This window comes from Stenella coeruleoalba, assembly GCF_951394435.1.
Source record: "Stenella coeruleoalba genome assembly, chromosome: 1".
Classification (NCBI taxonomy): domain Eukaryota; kingdom Metazoa; phylum Chordata; class Mammalia; order Artiodactyla; family Delphinidae; genus Stenella; species Stenella coeruleoalba.
Window position 1 is genome coordinate 1,365,184 of NC_137169.1, and position 15,764 is coordinate 1,380,947.

Here is a 15,764-nt window from a genome sequence, read left to right on the forward strand (position 1 = left end):
CTTGACAGGGTGGCTGGGGTGTTGGGTGACACAGTGGGAGAGGCAGCCCCTTGGAGGGCACAGTTGGGGCTGTGGGAGGATCTCGAGGGGACAGCGGGTGATGGGGGCTGGAGTTGGGGCTCCTTCAGCTGCGGTAGAACTGGGATGGGGGAGATGCTCAGCCTTGTGTCAGGGTCTGTGATCCCGACCGGGCACAGCCCTCCCCTGGGCCCTGAGGGTGTCGGGGGGTCTCTGACACAGGCTCTGGCTCAGTCAGGAGAGGGGAGAGGAGGCCCTGGGTCCCAGCGCCACAGTCATACAGGGAAGTGGAAGGAGAGGCCCTGGGATGCGGGCTCTGCCTCTGTCCCCCCAAGTATAGATTGGGTGCAGGAGCGCCACGGAGCCTCAGACAGACACAGGGCTCTCTGGGGGACACCCTCTGATCCTGCCCTGCCTGCTGATGCTGGGGGCCTGGAGCCGAGGGAGGAGAGGGGACACCAGCAGATGACAGCCAGAGATGGGGACACATGGTGAGCGGGGAAGGGCCCCGCCCCAGCCTCCTCCAAGGATGCAGGGGTGCCCCTTCCCCTTTACTGGAAACCCCCCGGTGGCCTGCAGGCAGTGGAGAGGTGAATAGCAGGACAGGCCCTCCCAGGGGGACGGGAGCCTGTGCTGGTGGACGTCTCACAGGGGCTCCCAAGCCGCTGGGTCACACTTGTCCTCCCCCCGCCTCAGACTCCTGGAGTCTGTGAGACTGGGCTGGCTGTACTGGGGGACAGGGGCTCGTGCTTAGCTCTGCGTCTGAGCTCTGGGAAGCTTTGCAAACAGGATGGTAGTCAACCCTCCACCCCAACGCCCATGACTGCACCCCTGCCCTGTCCCTTCCCTGGCACCCAGGCTCTCCTCCCCAGACTCCCCTGGAAATGGAAGTAGGTGGCGACTGTGAGGACGTGGTGGCCGCTGGCCAGTCCTACTCGTGTAGCTCCTGCCTGGGGAGATCCAGGCAAAGCTGGCTGACCCCACGTGTCTGCAGCCAGTGATGGGGGGCTCCCTCTGGCCCTCCCAGCCCTGAGTGCCCTGGGTCCCTGGGCTGCAGGGCACCGGGCGAGGCTGCCCTGTGGGGAGTTGCTCCCTGCAGCCCTAGGGCCTCCATGGTCCACCTCAATGCCTGATCGAGGGTCTGCAGTGCCAAGTCTGTGACCCAGGTAGGAAAGCCGACCCCGGCCCCCAGATCCTGCCACTGCCCCACCCCCAGCACGTGGAGGACCAGGTGCTGCCCCCGGCCCTGCCCCGCCTCCCGGGGATCTTCCCTGCCGGGAGCCTTAGGCCTGTGTCCACACCTGTCTGGCCCCCAGTGGAGGCCGGAGCTTCCAAATGAGGAAACGGAGCAGAACACGACTACAATTTAGAGAAATCCCTTCCAAATGTGATGCTCACATAAGGCCACATTCAGGCCCGTCCGGTCCAGTCCCAGCCCCGGGAGGGACGTGCCCACAGGTCCGTCCTCCAGATGAGCGCCTGGGGCTCAGAGGGCCGGGGGTTGGGGGTTGGGGCGCCAGAGGGCTAGTGGCTGCCTCCTCACGGGGCTGGCTCAGTGCTTGGGCGGCTCAGGAGCGAGGCCTCCTGCAGCTGACGGGGAGGTGTGTGTGAGGGGTCTGCAAAGCCCCCTGAGCAGCGGCCCCTGTCTCTGCTGGGTGGAGCCTGAAGCGAGCTCAGGAGGGGTCCCACCAGCTCCCCTCGCCTCCACACTCGGGCCCGGGGGGGCTGAAGCTCCCAGCAGGCACGGCCCGAGGTATCTCAGGCGCCTGCGTCCCGGACCCGTTGATCAGCAGGTCGGCCCCTCGCAGCGAACTCGGTTGCAGTGTCCTCCACAGCCTCTGCGGTGACACCCGGCAGGGCCTGCAGAGCCTGGAGAGCCACGTCCACTTCTGCTGGACACGCTCAGCTCCAGCCCGGCTCCAGCCCCCGGTGTCCCGGGGACCCAGTTTGTATGGGAAGAGTTGTGTCTCTCTTCCCAGCTTAGCAGGCAGGGCTGTAGACTAAGGACTCAAGACCATCAGAGGCCTGGGAGTGTCTACCCACCCCCGCAGCATCACCTCCAGCTGGGGGGACAGGTGTTAATATCCAGCTGGGGGGACAGGTGTTAATAACTGGAGGGAGAATCTCCCTTTGGCGGGTCTTCCTGTGGAACAGAGACACACATGAGGAGGAACCAGACAGAGATGTGGGGCCTCTCCCCAGGAGACCGAGCTTTTCAGAGACAGGCCAGGCCAAAGCGGACAGGGCTTCTTGCTGGCCTGACCCCCAGGGGCCCGGGACACATGAAGAGATATGGGGGCAAACCTGCCCACCTCCTCCGTTGCCAAACCCTGGTCCCTAACTCCAATTTGACTGTCAGGCACAGACAGGGGGTCAGCACTTCAGAGGGGAGGTTCCCCCCCACCCCTCAAGGAGCAGGTGCCACAGAATTGGGGTGAGAAGGGACACTGGCCACTGCCCGGCCGGTCTGCTCAGAGCCTGGAACCCGAGACCTCTCTGCGCCTTGGGGGACTTCGGGTGAGGACACAGCAAGGATTTGCTGACACACCCTGAGATGGTCGCCGACCTCTCTAATCTGGATATCTTTGCTGAGTACCTGCTCCCTTTTGGGTGTGCATGGGGCTTCCCAAAGGCCAGAGCTGGGTCTACACAGGCCGGATGTTGGTGTCCAGCTGGGACCTGGTGCAGACGAGGAGCCCAGAGTAGGGCAGATAAGAGAAGAAGGGAATAAATGAACGAACCAGTAAAGGCATGAAGGACACTTAGGCTCTTGGTGGGGACACAGCCTTGACAACGGGGCTTCTAACCCTTTATCCCAGTGCCTCTCCCAGCTGTTTGCAGCCTGCCCTGTGCCCCCACTGCCCCCTCAGGGAGGATGGGAGCTCAGAGTTCATGGCTGTGAGTGGGCATCAGGGAGGAAGAGGGCTCCCCATCCTGTCCCCCTACCATTGAGAGATCTCATGACACGGTGGCTCTGGCTCTGTGGGAGGTCCACATCCCTAAGGGGCAAGGAATGCTGGAGACACTCTTGGGGTCTGCCTCCTCTAGATTTGAGGGATAGGGCGTGGAGGGTCTCTGGGCTGTCACTCCTCGGGACCTGAGCCCTGACAGGACCACAGGCTTTGCTCACCAGGTAGCCTTCTGGTTTTCATGCATTGCCAGTATATTATGACAAGTCCCACAAGAACGACGGGGATGATAACCACGAGATAAATGCTCCAGGAGGAACAGGTCACGTGATGTTGTGCTGCTGGTCCCAGGCTTTGCCTCCCACTCGAAAGGGTTGCCGCACTTTGGAGACAGGAGAGGCGGGATGTGGAACAGCACCAGGATGCCTGATGCTCACAGCGATCCCGATCCCGGAGGTACCTCGGCCTCGGGGGCTGCACGGCTGGGTTTGGGAACTGTGGCATTTTCCCCTTGTTTCTCCGTCCCTACTGGGCAAACGGCCCCCTGCTGCTACTAGTTTCTGCATGGCCTGCCCTTTCTGCCTTCAATACCCAGAAACTGAAGTCCTTCTCTTTTTGGCATAGTAACTTGGTTTTGGAGCCTGGACCTTCAGCCACTCCCAGCCCCGTCATCCTCCCAGGACCAAGGGCAGGCTAAGGAGGCAGCAGCACCCCCTTGGGTCTCAGTTTTCCCCCTCTCTCTTGGGAGGCCCTGTGGGATACCGTGTGGTATCAAGAGGGGGACTCCCCCCTCCCCAAACCCAGGGCAGGCTGATTGCTGCCCCTTCATTCTCCAGCCTTGTCCAGGGCCTGGAGCCGTCTGTGGGCCCTGGGGAGTGAGGCCGAGTGCCAGGAACCGCAGTCCCTCGGAGCGGGGCGGGCCATGGCCAGGTGGGACCCCGCGGTCCGAGTCGCCTTGCTCCACCCCTCAGCCTCTGTGCCAAGGGCCCTCATCGGTAAGATTGGGTGATACTGAAAGGTGTCAGAGGGCTGTCGCGAGGAAAAAACAAGACAAATCGGCAAGGCACCTAGTACACTGCTGTTATCCCTTTCGGGTCCCTTTCACCCAAAGTTTGGGGGTTAAAGGCAGGTATTAGCTGGCATGAAATTGACAGTATTTTATGATTAAAGCCAACACGAACGTGTAACTGAGAAAACGCTGCATTCTCATGGATTTTCAAGATGAAACAAGACCACGGGAAAAGCTAAGCCCTCGGACTCCTCCACCAGATGGGACCCCCGCCGGAACTCCAGGACCCCCACCGCCCCGTCGCTTACCACCCCGCACTCCACGACTGACCCCGCCCCCGGCCGGGCGCTGCACTCTGCGCAGGCGCACCTCCAAGCTCCGCCCACTATCAGCGGCGCCATTGGCTGACGGGCTCATGCATATACAAAACGAGTGCCCGGGAGCCTATTTTGCTTACGGGCAGCTGCGGTAGGCGGGACAGGGGCCGGGGCCGGGGCGGAGGGGGCGGGCTGGGGCGGTGGGGCGTGTCCGGGGCGGAGCCGGGCCGCGCGTAGTACTGAAGGCTGAGCGGACTGCTGGAGAGCGGGCTTGCTGCTGGGGTCCGGGGTGGCAGTCGCCATGAGCACGGTGGACCTTGCCCGCGTGGGCGCGTGTGTCCTGAAGCACGCGGTGACCGGGGAGGTGAGGCTGGACGGGCTCAGGGTGGTGGGTGCGCCCCGGCACCTGGCAGCGGCATCCGAGGCTGGCGCTGGGGCACAGGGCGGAGCTGGGGGCGCAGGCTGGGCGCGCAGGCTGGGCGCGCAGGCTGGGCGTGCGCGGCGTTGGCCGGGGGCACGGGGCGCGGGAGCGGGGCCGGGGGTGAGGACGTGCGCACGGGCGGTGGTCCGACGGCGCCTCTCACCCGCCCCGGCGCAGGCCGTGGAGCTGCGGAGCCTGTGGCAGGAGCAGGCGTGCGTGGTGGCCGGCCTGCGGCGCTTTGGCTGCATGGTGTGTCGCTGGATCGCCCGGGACCTCAGCAGCCTGAAGGGGCTCCTGGACCAGCACGGCGTGCGCCTGGTGGGCGTGGGGCCCGAGGCCCTGGGCCTGCAGGAGTTCCTGGACGGTGGCTACTTCGCAGGAGGTGCCTGCACTCCCCACCCTCCTCCCCCTGCGGCCCCCCCTCAAATGCCCAGCCCGCCCTGAGACCCCTCCTCAAACTCAGGGCATTCACTGCCTCCTTCTTGCACAGCCTAGGCCCTTCTCTCTCCAGGAGCAGCCTTGATAGGCTACTGTGTCCCCTCCCCTCCCCTCCCCTCCCTCCCCTCCCTCCCTCCCCTCCCTCCCTCCCCTCCCTTCCTCCCCTCCCCTCCCCTCCCTTCCTCCCCTCCCTCCCCTCCCCTCCCCCTTTCCCTCCCCTCCCCTCCCCCTTCCCTCCCCTCCCCTCCCCTTTCCCTCCCCTCCCCTCCCCTTTCCCTCCCCTCCCCTCCCCTTTCCCTCCCCTCCCCTCCCCCTTTCCCTCCCCTCCCCTCCCCCTTTCCCTCCCCTCCCCTCCCCCTTTCCCTCCCCTCTCCTCCCCCTTTCCCTCCCCTCCCCCTTTCCCTCCCCTCTCCTCCCCCTTTCCCTCCCCTCCCCTCCCCTCCCCTCCCCTCCCCTGCCTTCTCCGGCTGTGGCCTCTACCCGCCTGCCCCAGACATGATGTTCTTCCCACTGTGGAGGGCTCAGTGGTGACTCTGGCCTGCAATCCAGGGCAAAGGTCTTTACTGGGTCAGTTGCCAGCTCCTCGCCTCCCCAGGAGCCAGATCCTGAGCTTCTCCAGATGCTTTCCCCAAGGAGTATCTGGGATCAGAGCTCAGGCTCCGCTGCCTCCCGACCCCACCCCGCTGGACCCCTCCCCTCACAGAGCCCTGGGCCCAGTGGCAGAGTCCAGACAAGTCCTGCTTCTCCCTTTCCACCTGTACCTCTGGGCCTCTGCCTCTCCTCTAACAATGGGGACAGTCAGCCCTGCTCTGCCCCTCCTGGTCCTTGGTGGGCGAGCTGGGTACCAAGGGTGGACAGAAGGCCGGATGCAGGAGGGTGGGCCAGGGGGGCAGGTGGGCCTGGGGCACCCACCTGTGGCCTCTACTTTTCAGAGCTCTACCTGGATGAGAGCAAGCAGTTTTACAAGGAGCTGGGCTTCAAGCGGTGAGCTGGGGGCTCAGGGCTTCATCGCTCCCTTCTTCCTCTTCTCCCCTCCCCCTCTCCCTGGCCAAGCCGGCTCTGGGGCCATCCACTGCTCCAGCCAGCCCTGCTGGGCTCTCTTTTGGGTGCCGAGTGTCTATTATGGGCTGTAGGTTAGGCTTCTCACCCAGGGCCTCCCCACAACTGGCTGCAGAGGGCACCTGGGCCTAGTGCCCCAGTCAGGGGCCACCCTAGCCACCTCGGGTGCATCTGCCACCGGCTGGCTGCCTCCTCTGATTGGCAGTGCCAGCTGAGCCGGCACCCCCGGGCTCACCCAGTCCACACTCCCCACACCCTCTGTGGGGCCCCAGGCCTGCCAGCCCACCGGCTGGCTGCCTCCTCTGATTGGCAGTGCCAGCTGAGCCGGCACCCCCGGGCTCACCCAGTCCACACTCCCCACACCCTCTGTGGGGCCCCAGGCCTGCCAGCCCACCGGCTGGCTGCCTCCTCTGATTGGCAGTGCCAGCTGAGCCGGCACCCCCGGGCTCACCCAGTCCACACTCCCCACACCCTCTGTGGGGCTCCAGGCCTGCCAGCCCACAGGCTGGCTGCCCCGTGCCTCCTGAGCCCCTGGTGAGATGGGGCGGGGCCTGCCTGTGGGAACTGGTCTGTGCAGAGACCGGGGGCAGGCGCTGGGCTGTCTTTGGTGAAGAGGCAGAGCCTGGACAAGCCAGCCGTGTCTCGGCAGGTACAACAACTTGAGCGTCCTGCCGGCCTCCCTGGGGAAGCCTGTTCGTGATGTAGCCGCCAAGGTTTGTGACGGCCAAGGTCGTGTGGGACTCAGGTGCAGGGCCTTCTGTCTAGGACTGACCTGGCCCGCTCCCCTCCCCCCAGGCCAAGGCTGTCGGCATCCACGGCAATCTCTCCGGGGACCTGCTGCAGAGCGGAGGGCTGCTGGTGGTCGCCAGAGGTGGGCCAGGGGCGGGGCATCAGGGGCCACCGCAGGGTCACGGGGTTGGGGGTGCAGGGCCACATACTCAGGTGGGAAGGTCTTGATGAACTCGACCCTGCCCTCATCCTCCCTCCCTCCGGCTTCCTGGTCTCAGCACAGTTACCCCCGTAGTGGAGTGGCCCAGCTCTGTCATCCTAACTGGGCGGGGTGTGGCCAGAACAGCTCACTCATCTCAGTAACCAGGTGGGGTAGTGGCCACACAGGGGCACCCTGACGACGCCCCCCCCCGCCCGCCGGCTGCAGGTGGAGACAAAGTGCTGCTACACTTCGTCCAGAAGTCTCCAGGTGACTACGCCCCCCAGGAGAGCATCTTGCAGGCCCTGGGCATCTCTGCGGAGGTCTGTACCAGTGAGCCGCCCAAGGTGAGCCCAGGTCTGGGGCGGGCGCTGCGCCAAGAATGCCGCCCCCCGCCCCCCCCCCAACCCCTGGGTTGAGCACTCGCTGTGGCCAGGTGCTGAGCCAGACCTTGTTGGCTTTGGGTGATTCTGGGCTCACAGCAGCCCCAGGATGTCACTGCCACCCCACTTTGCGGTGACGGGCCAGGGGCAGGGTGGCCAGATGGGCAGGCACAGCAGGGCCCTCTCCAGGGGACAGGGGGCTGGTCAGGGGCTGCAAGGCAGAGGAGGGGCCCGTCCTCTCAGCCTGGGAGGGCTGGGGTTTGTCCCAGGTGACCGTTGCCCACGTTAGTTTAGCCTGGTGCTGGTGGTCTACCTCCTGTGCCCCGAATGGAGGGGACTGTCCAGCACACTCCTCCTCCTGCTTGGGCCACAGACCCCTGGAGGGTGGGATCCGCTGCTCTTGGCCCCGGGGAGTGTGGCCAGGCTGACGGGGCCTCTGCTGGCTCCGCAGTGTGATGAGGCGTGCTCAAGGTGAGGGCCCCGGGCCTCCAAGGATGTGAGCGGCGTCTCCTGCCCTGGGCACACTGGGAGCTGGATGTGAACAAATTCCAGAATCTCTGGGCTGGGGCTCAACTCTGCCTGGTCTGCAGGCAGCGATGAGCATTAAACTGCACTTTCTGGACAGTGTTTCTTCATTGCCTCTGAATCTTGCGTCCTTGGCAGCCCTGGCCACCCCGGCCTTCATCGCTCTTGGCTTCGTGCAGGCCAGCGGGGCGGTCATGCCTCCCGAGGCGGCACCTTCCCTGCTAGCAGAGTCGCTTTCCCTGGTGGGTTGTTGTTGGTGGACGCGCCCCTGCAGCCTCCCTGGAGACCTCAGGCCTTTGGCACATGTGGGTCAGGGGTCTGAGAACAGGTCCAGGGTGTGGGAGACGAGGGTGGGATGGGCTCCGTCTGATAGTGAGGAAACTCCCCAAGCTCCAGGCGGGAGCCTGGCCCGGAGGGGTGGGAGCTGACTGGGTTTCCAGGGAGGAGATGGTTTCCATTCCACCCGCTGGAGTCTGGGGGACAGTCGGGGACTTTTAGGGAAAGGGCTGCTCTGCCAGCAGGCCCTCTACTCACGTGAGACTTGTCATGTGCGCCCCGCTGGGGGTGGGGGGTAGCCTGGGGGGGGATGTCCGGTTCCCCCGATGCCCCTGTCACGAGGCGGGGAGGTGACAAGCACCTCAAACCTAACAGGTCTAGAGCAGAACTCCTGTCCTGCCCCGTCAGGAGCTCTCTTGTCTGAGTTCAGATGACTTTCTCAGCACCCTCCATGCCCCTGGTCCAGGCCTGGACAACCACAGTGGCCTTCTAGCTGGCGTCCCAGCGTCCCCAGCCCCCAGCAGAGCCTCTCTGTGGTCATTTAAAAACTCAGGGCAGGTGACAAGGTTTAACCGCTCACTGGCTTCCAGTTACACAAAACCCCAAATCCAGATACTGGGCTGCAGCTCAGATCCCCCCGCCCCTCTCCTGGAACTCAGCTCCTTCCTGGGTCAGGATCCCCTCTCCCTACCTGAACTGTGATCCCCGAGGGCGGGCATTTGGGGGCATCGTGGTCATTGCTGTGCCCCCAGCAGAGAGACCCTGGGGAAATTGTCAGGAGCGCCCTGCCATTTCCTCACTTGGCCACCAGCAGTCAGCGGCAGGTGCAGCGGGAGAGTGGGGCACTTTCTCAGGTATGTCACCCCGACGGCCGGCCCTGGGCCCTGCTACACAGACAAGGCAGCCGACTGCTTTAAAGCCTTTACTTAGCTCAAGTCTGAAGCTCGTGGACGTCTGAGGAGGACGCGCTTTGGCGAGCGGGCAGAAGACTGATAACCGTGTCTACAGGGCTGCAGTGGGCGGTGTGGATCCTCGCGGGCGGGCGCGGAGGGGGCTCAGGGCCGGGTCGCACTCCAGGCCGGGCGCGGAGGCCGGGCGCGGCATGGGTGGGTTGGCTGCGGGTGGGTCGGCCGCCAGGAGCGGGGCGCACGCCGGGTCCTCGCTGGCAGCACCGTCTCCGCGCGGACGGGGCATCTCGGGTCGGCGGGTGGGCGTGGGCCGCGCGGCTCGGCTTGGCCTTGGCTACCAGACATGGCATCGCACCTTCGGGTGCATAGGGGAGCCCCGCGCGCAGTGGAACGCGTCTGCGAAGGCGGCCAGGTTCTGCAGCGAGCCCAGCACCCTGCGGGTGGACGGAGGAGCCTGAGACAGCGCCGGCCCGGGCGCGGGGCTCAGGGGCACGGGGGCCGCTTGCCTGTACTTCAGGGGGCTGTGGACGTCGGTCTTGATGGACTGGATGGCGAACTCGGGCCGGTAGGACCCGCACCACACCTGTGGGTGCATGAGGGGCATGTCTGCGGGACTTGGAGGAGGGGCAGGGGGATGGGGTGCAGGGGCAAGGAGGACCAGAGGGGATGCTACGGGGGCACCGTGGGCCTGGGGAGGCAGGCGCCCCTAGGGCTGTGGCACGGAGGGAGTGCGGCCTGGTTCCTCTCTGGGCACAAAGGAGTCCCGTCAGGACCCCCGCTGCTCCTTCTTGGGTGGGGGGAGGGAAGCCAGCGGGTCACCCCTCTCCCTCCACAGCTACGTCTGAATCTTCCCCGGCTCCAGCGCCGCCACCATCCTTTCCCTCCAGGAAGCCTTCCTGGCCCACTAGTTCTGGTTCTGCCTGGCTTGCCCGCCAGGGTGTCCCTGGAGGCATGCGTCAGTGGGGGCCCGCCAAGGGTGCAAGTGGGGGAGCCGGTTTCCAGCCAGTGGGGCAGGGGACCGACCCCCACCTGTGCATAGCTGATGAAGAACAGCTGCTTGTCGGTCAGCTGCAGTCCTGGCAGCGGCTGGTCCTTGCCGCCTTCCGCCACCCACTTCAGGTAAGCCTGCAGGCACCAAGCGGGTGCTGGGCCAGGGCCTGCCCTCCTGGGGGCAGCACCGGGCTGGCCAGGACTCCAGGGTCCTTGCATTGGGGCGGAAGGGAGGTCTGGCTTCCGGCCCTCCTCCGGTGGGGGTCCTGCCCCTGCAGCGTGGGGCCTCTGAGAACCCCAGGGACCATCGGTAGGAGCCCACTGCCTGGGCAGCCCGCCACATGAATGAGCGCCTGACGGCCAGTGCCCGAGGCTGCTGGTGCAGGGCTGTCGCTGAGGCTGGCGGGCGTTCAGTGACTGTCACTGCCTTACTTGGCAGTGGGCAGTGGTCTCCCCAGAGCGCGGAGGCCTCAGTTAAGCTTGGGGTAAAGTGTGGGCCTGCCCGCCTGTGGCCGGCAGGCTCCCCCAGGGCTCTGCTGCCTCCCTGTCAGATGAAGGGTCCTGGGATCTGCCTGGGCTTGGGAAGGGGTCAGTCCCTGCCGCGCTGAGGGGCCGTCCCTGCCTGGACCTGGTCGCTCCCCGCCCCACCTCCTCGGGGGCCCTGCTTGGACGCACCTTGTAGGCCTGCCGCACCCCTCCATTGTCTGCGATGTTTTCCCCGAGGGTACTGAAGCCATTCACCTGCAGGCGGGAGACAGGATGGCGGGGGTGCCCGGGCTCCCCAGCTCCGCCCTCCCCCAGGCCAGGGCTGCGGTGTGTCCGGGTGGTGGCCGCTCACGTTCTGGTCGTCGGCCAGGTCCCAGGAGTAGTTACCATACTGGTAGACCATGCACTCCGACTGCTTGCGGAAGTGCTGGGCCGAGAAGTTACTCCACCAGTCCATCATGTTCCCGTTCTTGTCGAAGTTCCGGCCTGGATGGGGGCGGGGGGCTGCCCACGAGGCCCGGCCTGTGCAGCGCCAGCCTCTCCCCCACGTCCTCCCGGGAACCCCAGTGTCTAGAGCTCACGTGAGCAGAGAATGGGCCCCCTGTCACGGGGCTGCTCAGGCCCTGGGGGATGGAAGGCTTCAGTGGTGTCCATGCCATCCCCAAGGTCAGGGCCCGGGGTCTTGGGTCACAGGACCCCAGAGGCACTGTGGACTAAGGAGCCTTGCTGTGGCGTCCACACTCTCTAAACCCCAGGGGAGGGGAGCGCTGGACCCTGGGGACATGGGGCTGCCCTCAGAAGGTTTCGCTGGTCTAGCCCAATGGGAAAGGCAACCTCGCTGGGTGGCAGCTGGAGGCCCCTGGAACCAGGCAGGAACCAGGCGGGGGGCCCCCGCGCAGCGGTGGGAGGGGTGTGTTTGTGACTGGAGGTGCGGCTCTGCCCTCCAGGCAGCCCCGTACCGTTGTCATCAAAGCCGTGGGTGATCTCGTGCCCGATCACCATCCCGATGCCCCCAAAGTTCAAGGCCTGGGGCTGCTCTTTGCTGAAGAAAGGAGGCTGGAGGATCCCGGCAGGAAACACTGTGCGAGGAGGCGGCGGGGGGCGGAGTGAGCTGTGGGCGAGCACACCTGTGCGCCAGGCTCGGGGTGGGTGCACCTCGGCGTCCTGGCATTTAACCTCACGGCCGGGAGGTGAAGGTTATGATCCCCTGCCGCATTTTACAGAGCAGAAAACGTAGGCTCTGAAGGCAAGACGGCAGGGCTTATGGGGCGTGGGGTGAACATACCAATCTGGTTTCGGTTTGGGGAGTAGAACGCATTCACCGCAGCGGCCCCGGTGATCCAGCTGTGATAGACAAGTGGGTCATTCAGAGCCCAGGTCTCCTGGGCCTGCCCTCCAGGTCCCCCTACTCAGCTGGCCAGAGCCCACCCTGACCCATGCACAGCGGCCATGCCACGAGGCCAGCACGGCCAACGGCCAGGGCAGGGTCTAGGCCAGTCCAAAGCCCTGGCTTCTCCCTGGGACCCCAGAAGCAGAGGGCGGGTGCAGGGGGGCTCTGAGTCAGACCCAGCGCCCTCCCCCGCTGGCCCATGTGCCCCCCTTCCCCGTGCCGTCCCCACTCACAGGTTTCGGTCCACCTTCTCCCGAAGCTTCCTGAGGCTCCGCTGGGCGCCAGCCTTGAGATTCTGCAGTCCGTTCTCAAAGTACAGGTGCTCCGAGAAGTTCAGCTACAGGAGACAGGTGGGCATGTGTGCGGGGTCCTCGAGGGGCCCGGGGGTAAGGGAGGTCCAGGGCGGCTGGGGACTGGCCTCAGGACTCGCCAGGCAGTCCCAAATGTGGCCCACAGGCTCTGCCTGCAGCGGACTAGGGGCCAAGCCTGGCTCTGTGCACTTACCGGGCAAGATCCAAGTCCCTCCCAGCCATGGTTTCCCCACCTGTAATGGGAGGCGATGCCAGAGCCCCAGCATGCGGCCAGGCGGCTGAGCTGCGGACGGATCCGCCCCGGTAGCTGAGGGCCCAGGTCCTCGGGAGCTGGCTCGGGGCGGGTTGGGTGGGGCCAGGGGGCGGTGGGGCTGTGTGGGTGGCACGCACGTTGGAATACTCCTCGTCCAGGTGTTTGTTCCCCTCCTCCAGGATGTAGTCGGGATACCCAACCTGCTCCTGGATGCTCATGGCCTAGGGAGGAGATGGGGGCCGGTCCCTGCCCACCCCACTGTGGGCATCCTGGCTTTGCCCCCGCCGTGTGGGTAAGGGGCTAAGGGACTCGCCCTCCTTGCAGGCTGTGGGGAGGCTAATGGGGACAGAGCGTGGAAGGGCTCGACCAGAGACCGACCTTCGCACCCGGCCGCCAGCCAGGGGTCTGGGGTCGGGCCGGGCAGAGCTGCTTGGCTGCCGTCACACCAGCCCAGAGGGGGTCCTGCCCCCTGGGGCCGTGGCCGCCCCCGCGCATTGCTGGGGGGTCTCGCCTCTGCCCGCAGCCCCTTCCTGAGCCCCCCACCCCCAGGCTCACTGCCCTCATCTCTGAAGAAGGGGTGGCGACGATTACCCTGTACCCCTCGCACCGGGGCCACCCTCTCCCAGCCTCCTGCCCACCTTCTCCTGGGCCGCCCTCTTGGATGACTTGTCCATCCAGCTCAGCTCGTCCAGGGTCTCCATGAACACTGCCCGCAGCTGGTCGATGAGCTCTCTGACCTGGCGGGGGCGCGTGACCCTGGTGCCCAGCTGATCGGCATTGGGGCCTCTGCAGGGGGCCGCTCCGAACGTGGTGGGGGGTTGGGGGCGGAATCTGACCCCCTGGGACAGGGTCCCCACGGCAGCACTCTGTCCTGGGTGGGCCTAGGGCCTGCCAGGCCCTGGACCCACACCTCGTACAACTTGCCCCCTTCCCAGGCAGGCCCTCAGGGCTGGGGGTCGGGGCCAATAGCTGTTGGGGGCCAGAGGCCTGGGGCGGGCAAGGCTTCCCCGCATCCCGCTGTGTGATGGGGCGCCGGGCAAACACGTGCTCCCCGGTACCGCTGAGCACACAGGCGCTGCTGGGGCGAGAGGTGCCACGGGCTGGTGTCCCCTGGCCCAGGGCGGGGTCTCCGGGCACGCACCATGTTCTTGCTGTCCCTGGGGAAGGCCTCCTTGACGTAGAGTGAGCCCACGGCGCTCTCCATGTTACTGTTGACGTAGCTGACGCACTCCCGCCAGCGCACCTCCTGTGCCGACGTGCCGTACAGCGCCTGGCACGTTTCATTTCACCACGTTTACCAACGTCTGCTTCCCTGGCCTCGGCCCTAGTGTGCCCAGGGGCCAGTGGGGGACATTGGTGAACTCAGACACCCCCTTTGAACACCGCCCCTGGTGTGGGAGGACCGGGTGTGCAGTTTGGAAGGCTGGGCTCCCGGCCCAGGCCGACCCCGGGGTGCGGGTGCCCTGCCCGGCCCCGAGTTCCTCCTTGGCCCCTGTCCCTGCCACCCTGGCCTGGCTGTCTGGCCGACTCTGCTCTCAAGGACTCCAGCCCTACCCCAAAGCACAGGCTGGCGTTGACCTTGGGGGCCTTGTCTAGCTCAGCCGTGAGCCGCCAGCTGTCTGGGCCCTGGTTTTCCCGTCTCCAAAATGACGATGAGAATGTCTGCCCATCTGTCCCTGGGGACACAGGGCACAAGATGGAAATGTGCCCCCCGTCAGATTTCTGGCCCCCAATCGTGGCCCCCTCGGAGCTCTGCCCAGCATCTGGCCACACGCTCCGGGGCTGTGGGGTTTCCTGCCTCTTAGCAAGTCAGTGTGACTCATTCTCTGTCCTCTGAGCTCTGGGATTCAGCTCCCTTCTCCACGCCTGGCTCGTGGCGTCCTCAGCCCAAGACGGCAAAGCAGGAGGCCTGATTGCCACAACGGCTTCTGCCCCCATCTCCCCGATCGGGGCCGGACCCCTGCGTCCACTCGGCCTGTGCCCCAGCAGCGGCCAGAATGACCACACCAGGCGGGACATCGGACTGTGGTTCCCGCTCTTAACACCCCAGTGGCTCTCAGTGCACGTGGAATCCGCATGCTGCTCTGGCCCATGGTTGCCTCCCCCTCCTCCCCGACCGCATCTCCCTCCTTCCCCCATGTGACCCCGGGGTCCCTGCCCCAGGACCTCTGCACTAGCTGTTTCTGCTCCTGGGAATCTGGCCTGGGTCGTTCGTGCCTTGAGGTCTCCACGGTCGCCTTCTCAGAGAGGCTCTCCCTGCCCCCACCCCCTCCCCTCACATCCTACTTGCTGGTCTGGAAAGAGCAGATTGTGCTTTGTCGATGGCTTATTGTTAGGCTGCCCCAAGAGGGCGTGTCTCATGAGCCCGGATCGCAGCTCTGATCCCAGGGTGGACCTTGGTGCTTGGCCCACAGCAGGTGGTCAGTGTTAACAAGGAAACAGGCCAGGCTGGGTGCAGGGGCAGGGCATCGCTCACCTTGCGGTAGTTTGCGCGTGCATCCTTGAATCTCTGGCTCAGGCTGCTGATGCGGTCCAGGACCAGGCGCCAGACCAGGTAGTTCTGCATGGTCCTGGGGCAGGAGGCAGAGGGCAGCGGATAGAACAGGTGTGCGCTGTTTGCCCAGGGAGAGGGTGTGGTTTATGGGCCCTTGGACAGCAGGCTCCACACCAAACAGACTTCAGGGTGGTGGAAAAAATCTCCAAGACGACCCACAGATACATCCTGCCTGCCCCTGGATGACTCAAGGAGGGGTTCGCATCTCTAATGTAAGGTTCCACTGCCCACAAACATTTGACCCCATCATGTCCCTCGCACCTCAGAGTAATGCTTTATGGGGTTCTCTCCTGAGAGGAGGAGCTGTTGGGGATGAGGAGAGAGCAGGGGAAAGATGCTGACACCTCTTGGGACCTTCCTTGAGCCTCACCTGGATGAGTAGACATCGATGATGTCTTCAAGATTCTGGAGGTAGGGGATGCCATAGACCACCACTTCCTCATCTGGCAGCAGCTCGATTTTGACAGAGGATAGCACAGATTGTATGAAGAGAGTCCAGTTAAATCCCTGGAGAAGGAGGGAGTGAGGAGAAAGAGGGAGAGATGGAGTGGTAGACACAGTTCTTGGGCATCCAAGAAACCCAGCCCCC

General features: G+C 65.2%; 2 protein-coding genes across 3 annotated transcripts in view; one reads left to right on the forward strand and one right to left on the reverse strand.

The window, feature by feature from the left end:
• The first annotated feature begins 4,508 nt into the window (after positions 1 to 4,508).
• PRXL2B (peroxiredoxin like 2B) lies at positions 4,509 to 8,080 on the forward strand. Of its 2 annotated transcripts, XM_079900625.1 has the most exons (7): positions 4,509 to 4,617; positions 4,852 to 5,056; positions 6,045 to 6,096; positions 6,821 to 6,884; positions 6,967 to 7,042; positions 7,328 to 7,446; positions 7,934 to 8,080. In XM_079900625.1, the coding sequence occupies exons 1-7, from the start codon at positions 4,555 to 4,557 to the stop codon at positions 7,955 to 7,957; spliced, it is 603 nt and encodes a 200-aa protein (XP_079756751.1). In that variant the 5' UTR covers positions 4,509 to 4,554; the 3' UTR covers positions 7,958 to 8,080. The 2 variants fall into 2 exon arrangements, with proteins under 2 accessions (XP_079756751.1, XP_079756752.1); XM_079900626.1 differs by lacking the exon at positions 6,821 to 6,884.
• A 1,338-nt stretch (positions 8,081 to 9,418) lies between these two features.
• MMEL1 (membrane metalloendopeptidase like 1) overlaps positions 9,419 to 15,764 on the reverse strand; it is a gene marked incomplete at its 5' end in the record, with an annotated part of 33,518 nt that continues 27,172 nt past the window's right edge. Inside the window, 12 exons of the mRNA XM_079941062.1 lie at positions 9,419 to 9,774; positions 10,221 to 10,316; positions 10,857 to 10,922; positions 11,020 to 11,153; positions 11,627 to 11,746; positions 11,953 to 12,011; positions 12,291 to 12,394; positions 12,759 to 12,842; positions 13,260 to 13,358; positions 13,763 to 13,891; positions 15,098 to 15,191; positions 15,546 to 15,682. Of these exons, the coding sequence (XP_079797188.1) occupies positions 9,526 to 9,774; positions 10,221 to 10,316; positions 10,857 to 10,922; positions 11,020 to 11,153; positions 11,627 to 11,746; positions 11,953 to 12,011; positions 12,291 to 12,394; positions 12,759 to 12,842; positions 13,260 to 13,358; positions 13,763 to 13,891; positions 15,098 to 15,191; positions 15,546 to 15,682 (1,371 nt within the window). The 3' untranslated portion in view covers positions 9,419 to 9,525. The remainder of the gene's footprint in view (positions 9,775 to 10,220; positions 10,317 to 10,856; positions 10,923 to 11,019; positions 11,154 to 11,626; positions 11,747 to 11,952; positions 12,012 to 12,290; positions 12,395 to 12,758; positions 12,843 to 13,259; positions 13,359 to 13,762; positions 13,892 to 15,097; positions 15,192 to 15,545; positions 15,683 to 15,764) is intronic.

Coding starts and splice junctions, on each gene's coding strand:
- PRXL2B (XM_079900625.1), top strand. CDS start 4,555: ATGAGCACGGTGGACCTTGCCCGCGTGGGCGCGTGTGTCCTGAAGCAC. Junction 5,057..6,044: donor CGGTGGCTACTTCGCAGGAG/GTGCCTGCACTC, acceptor TCTACTTTTCAG/AGCTCTACCTGGATGAGAGC. Junction 7,447..7,933: donor GTACCAGTGAGCCGCCCAAG/GTGAGCCCAGGT, acceptor CTGGCTCCGCAG/TGTGATGAGGCGTGCTCAAG.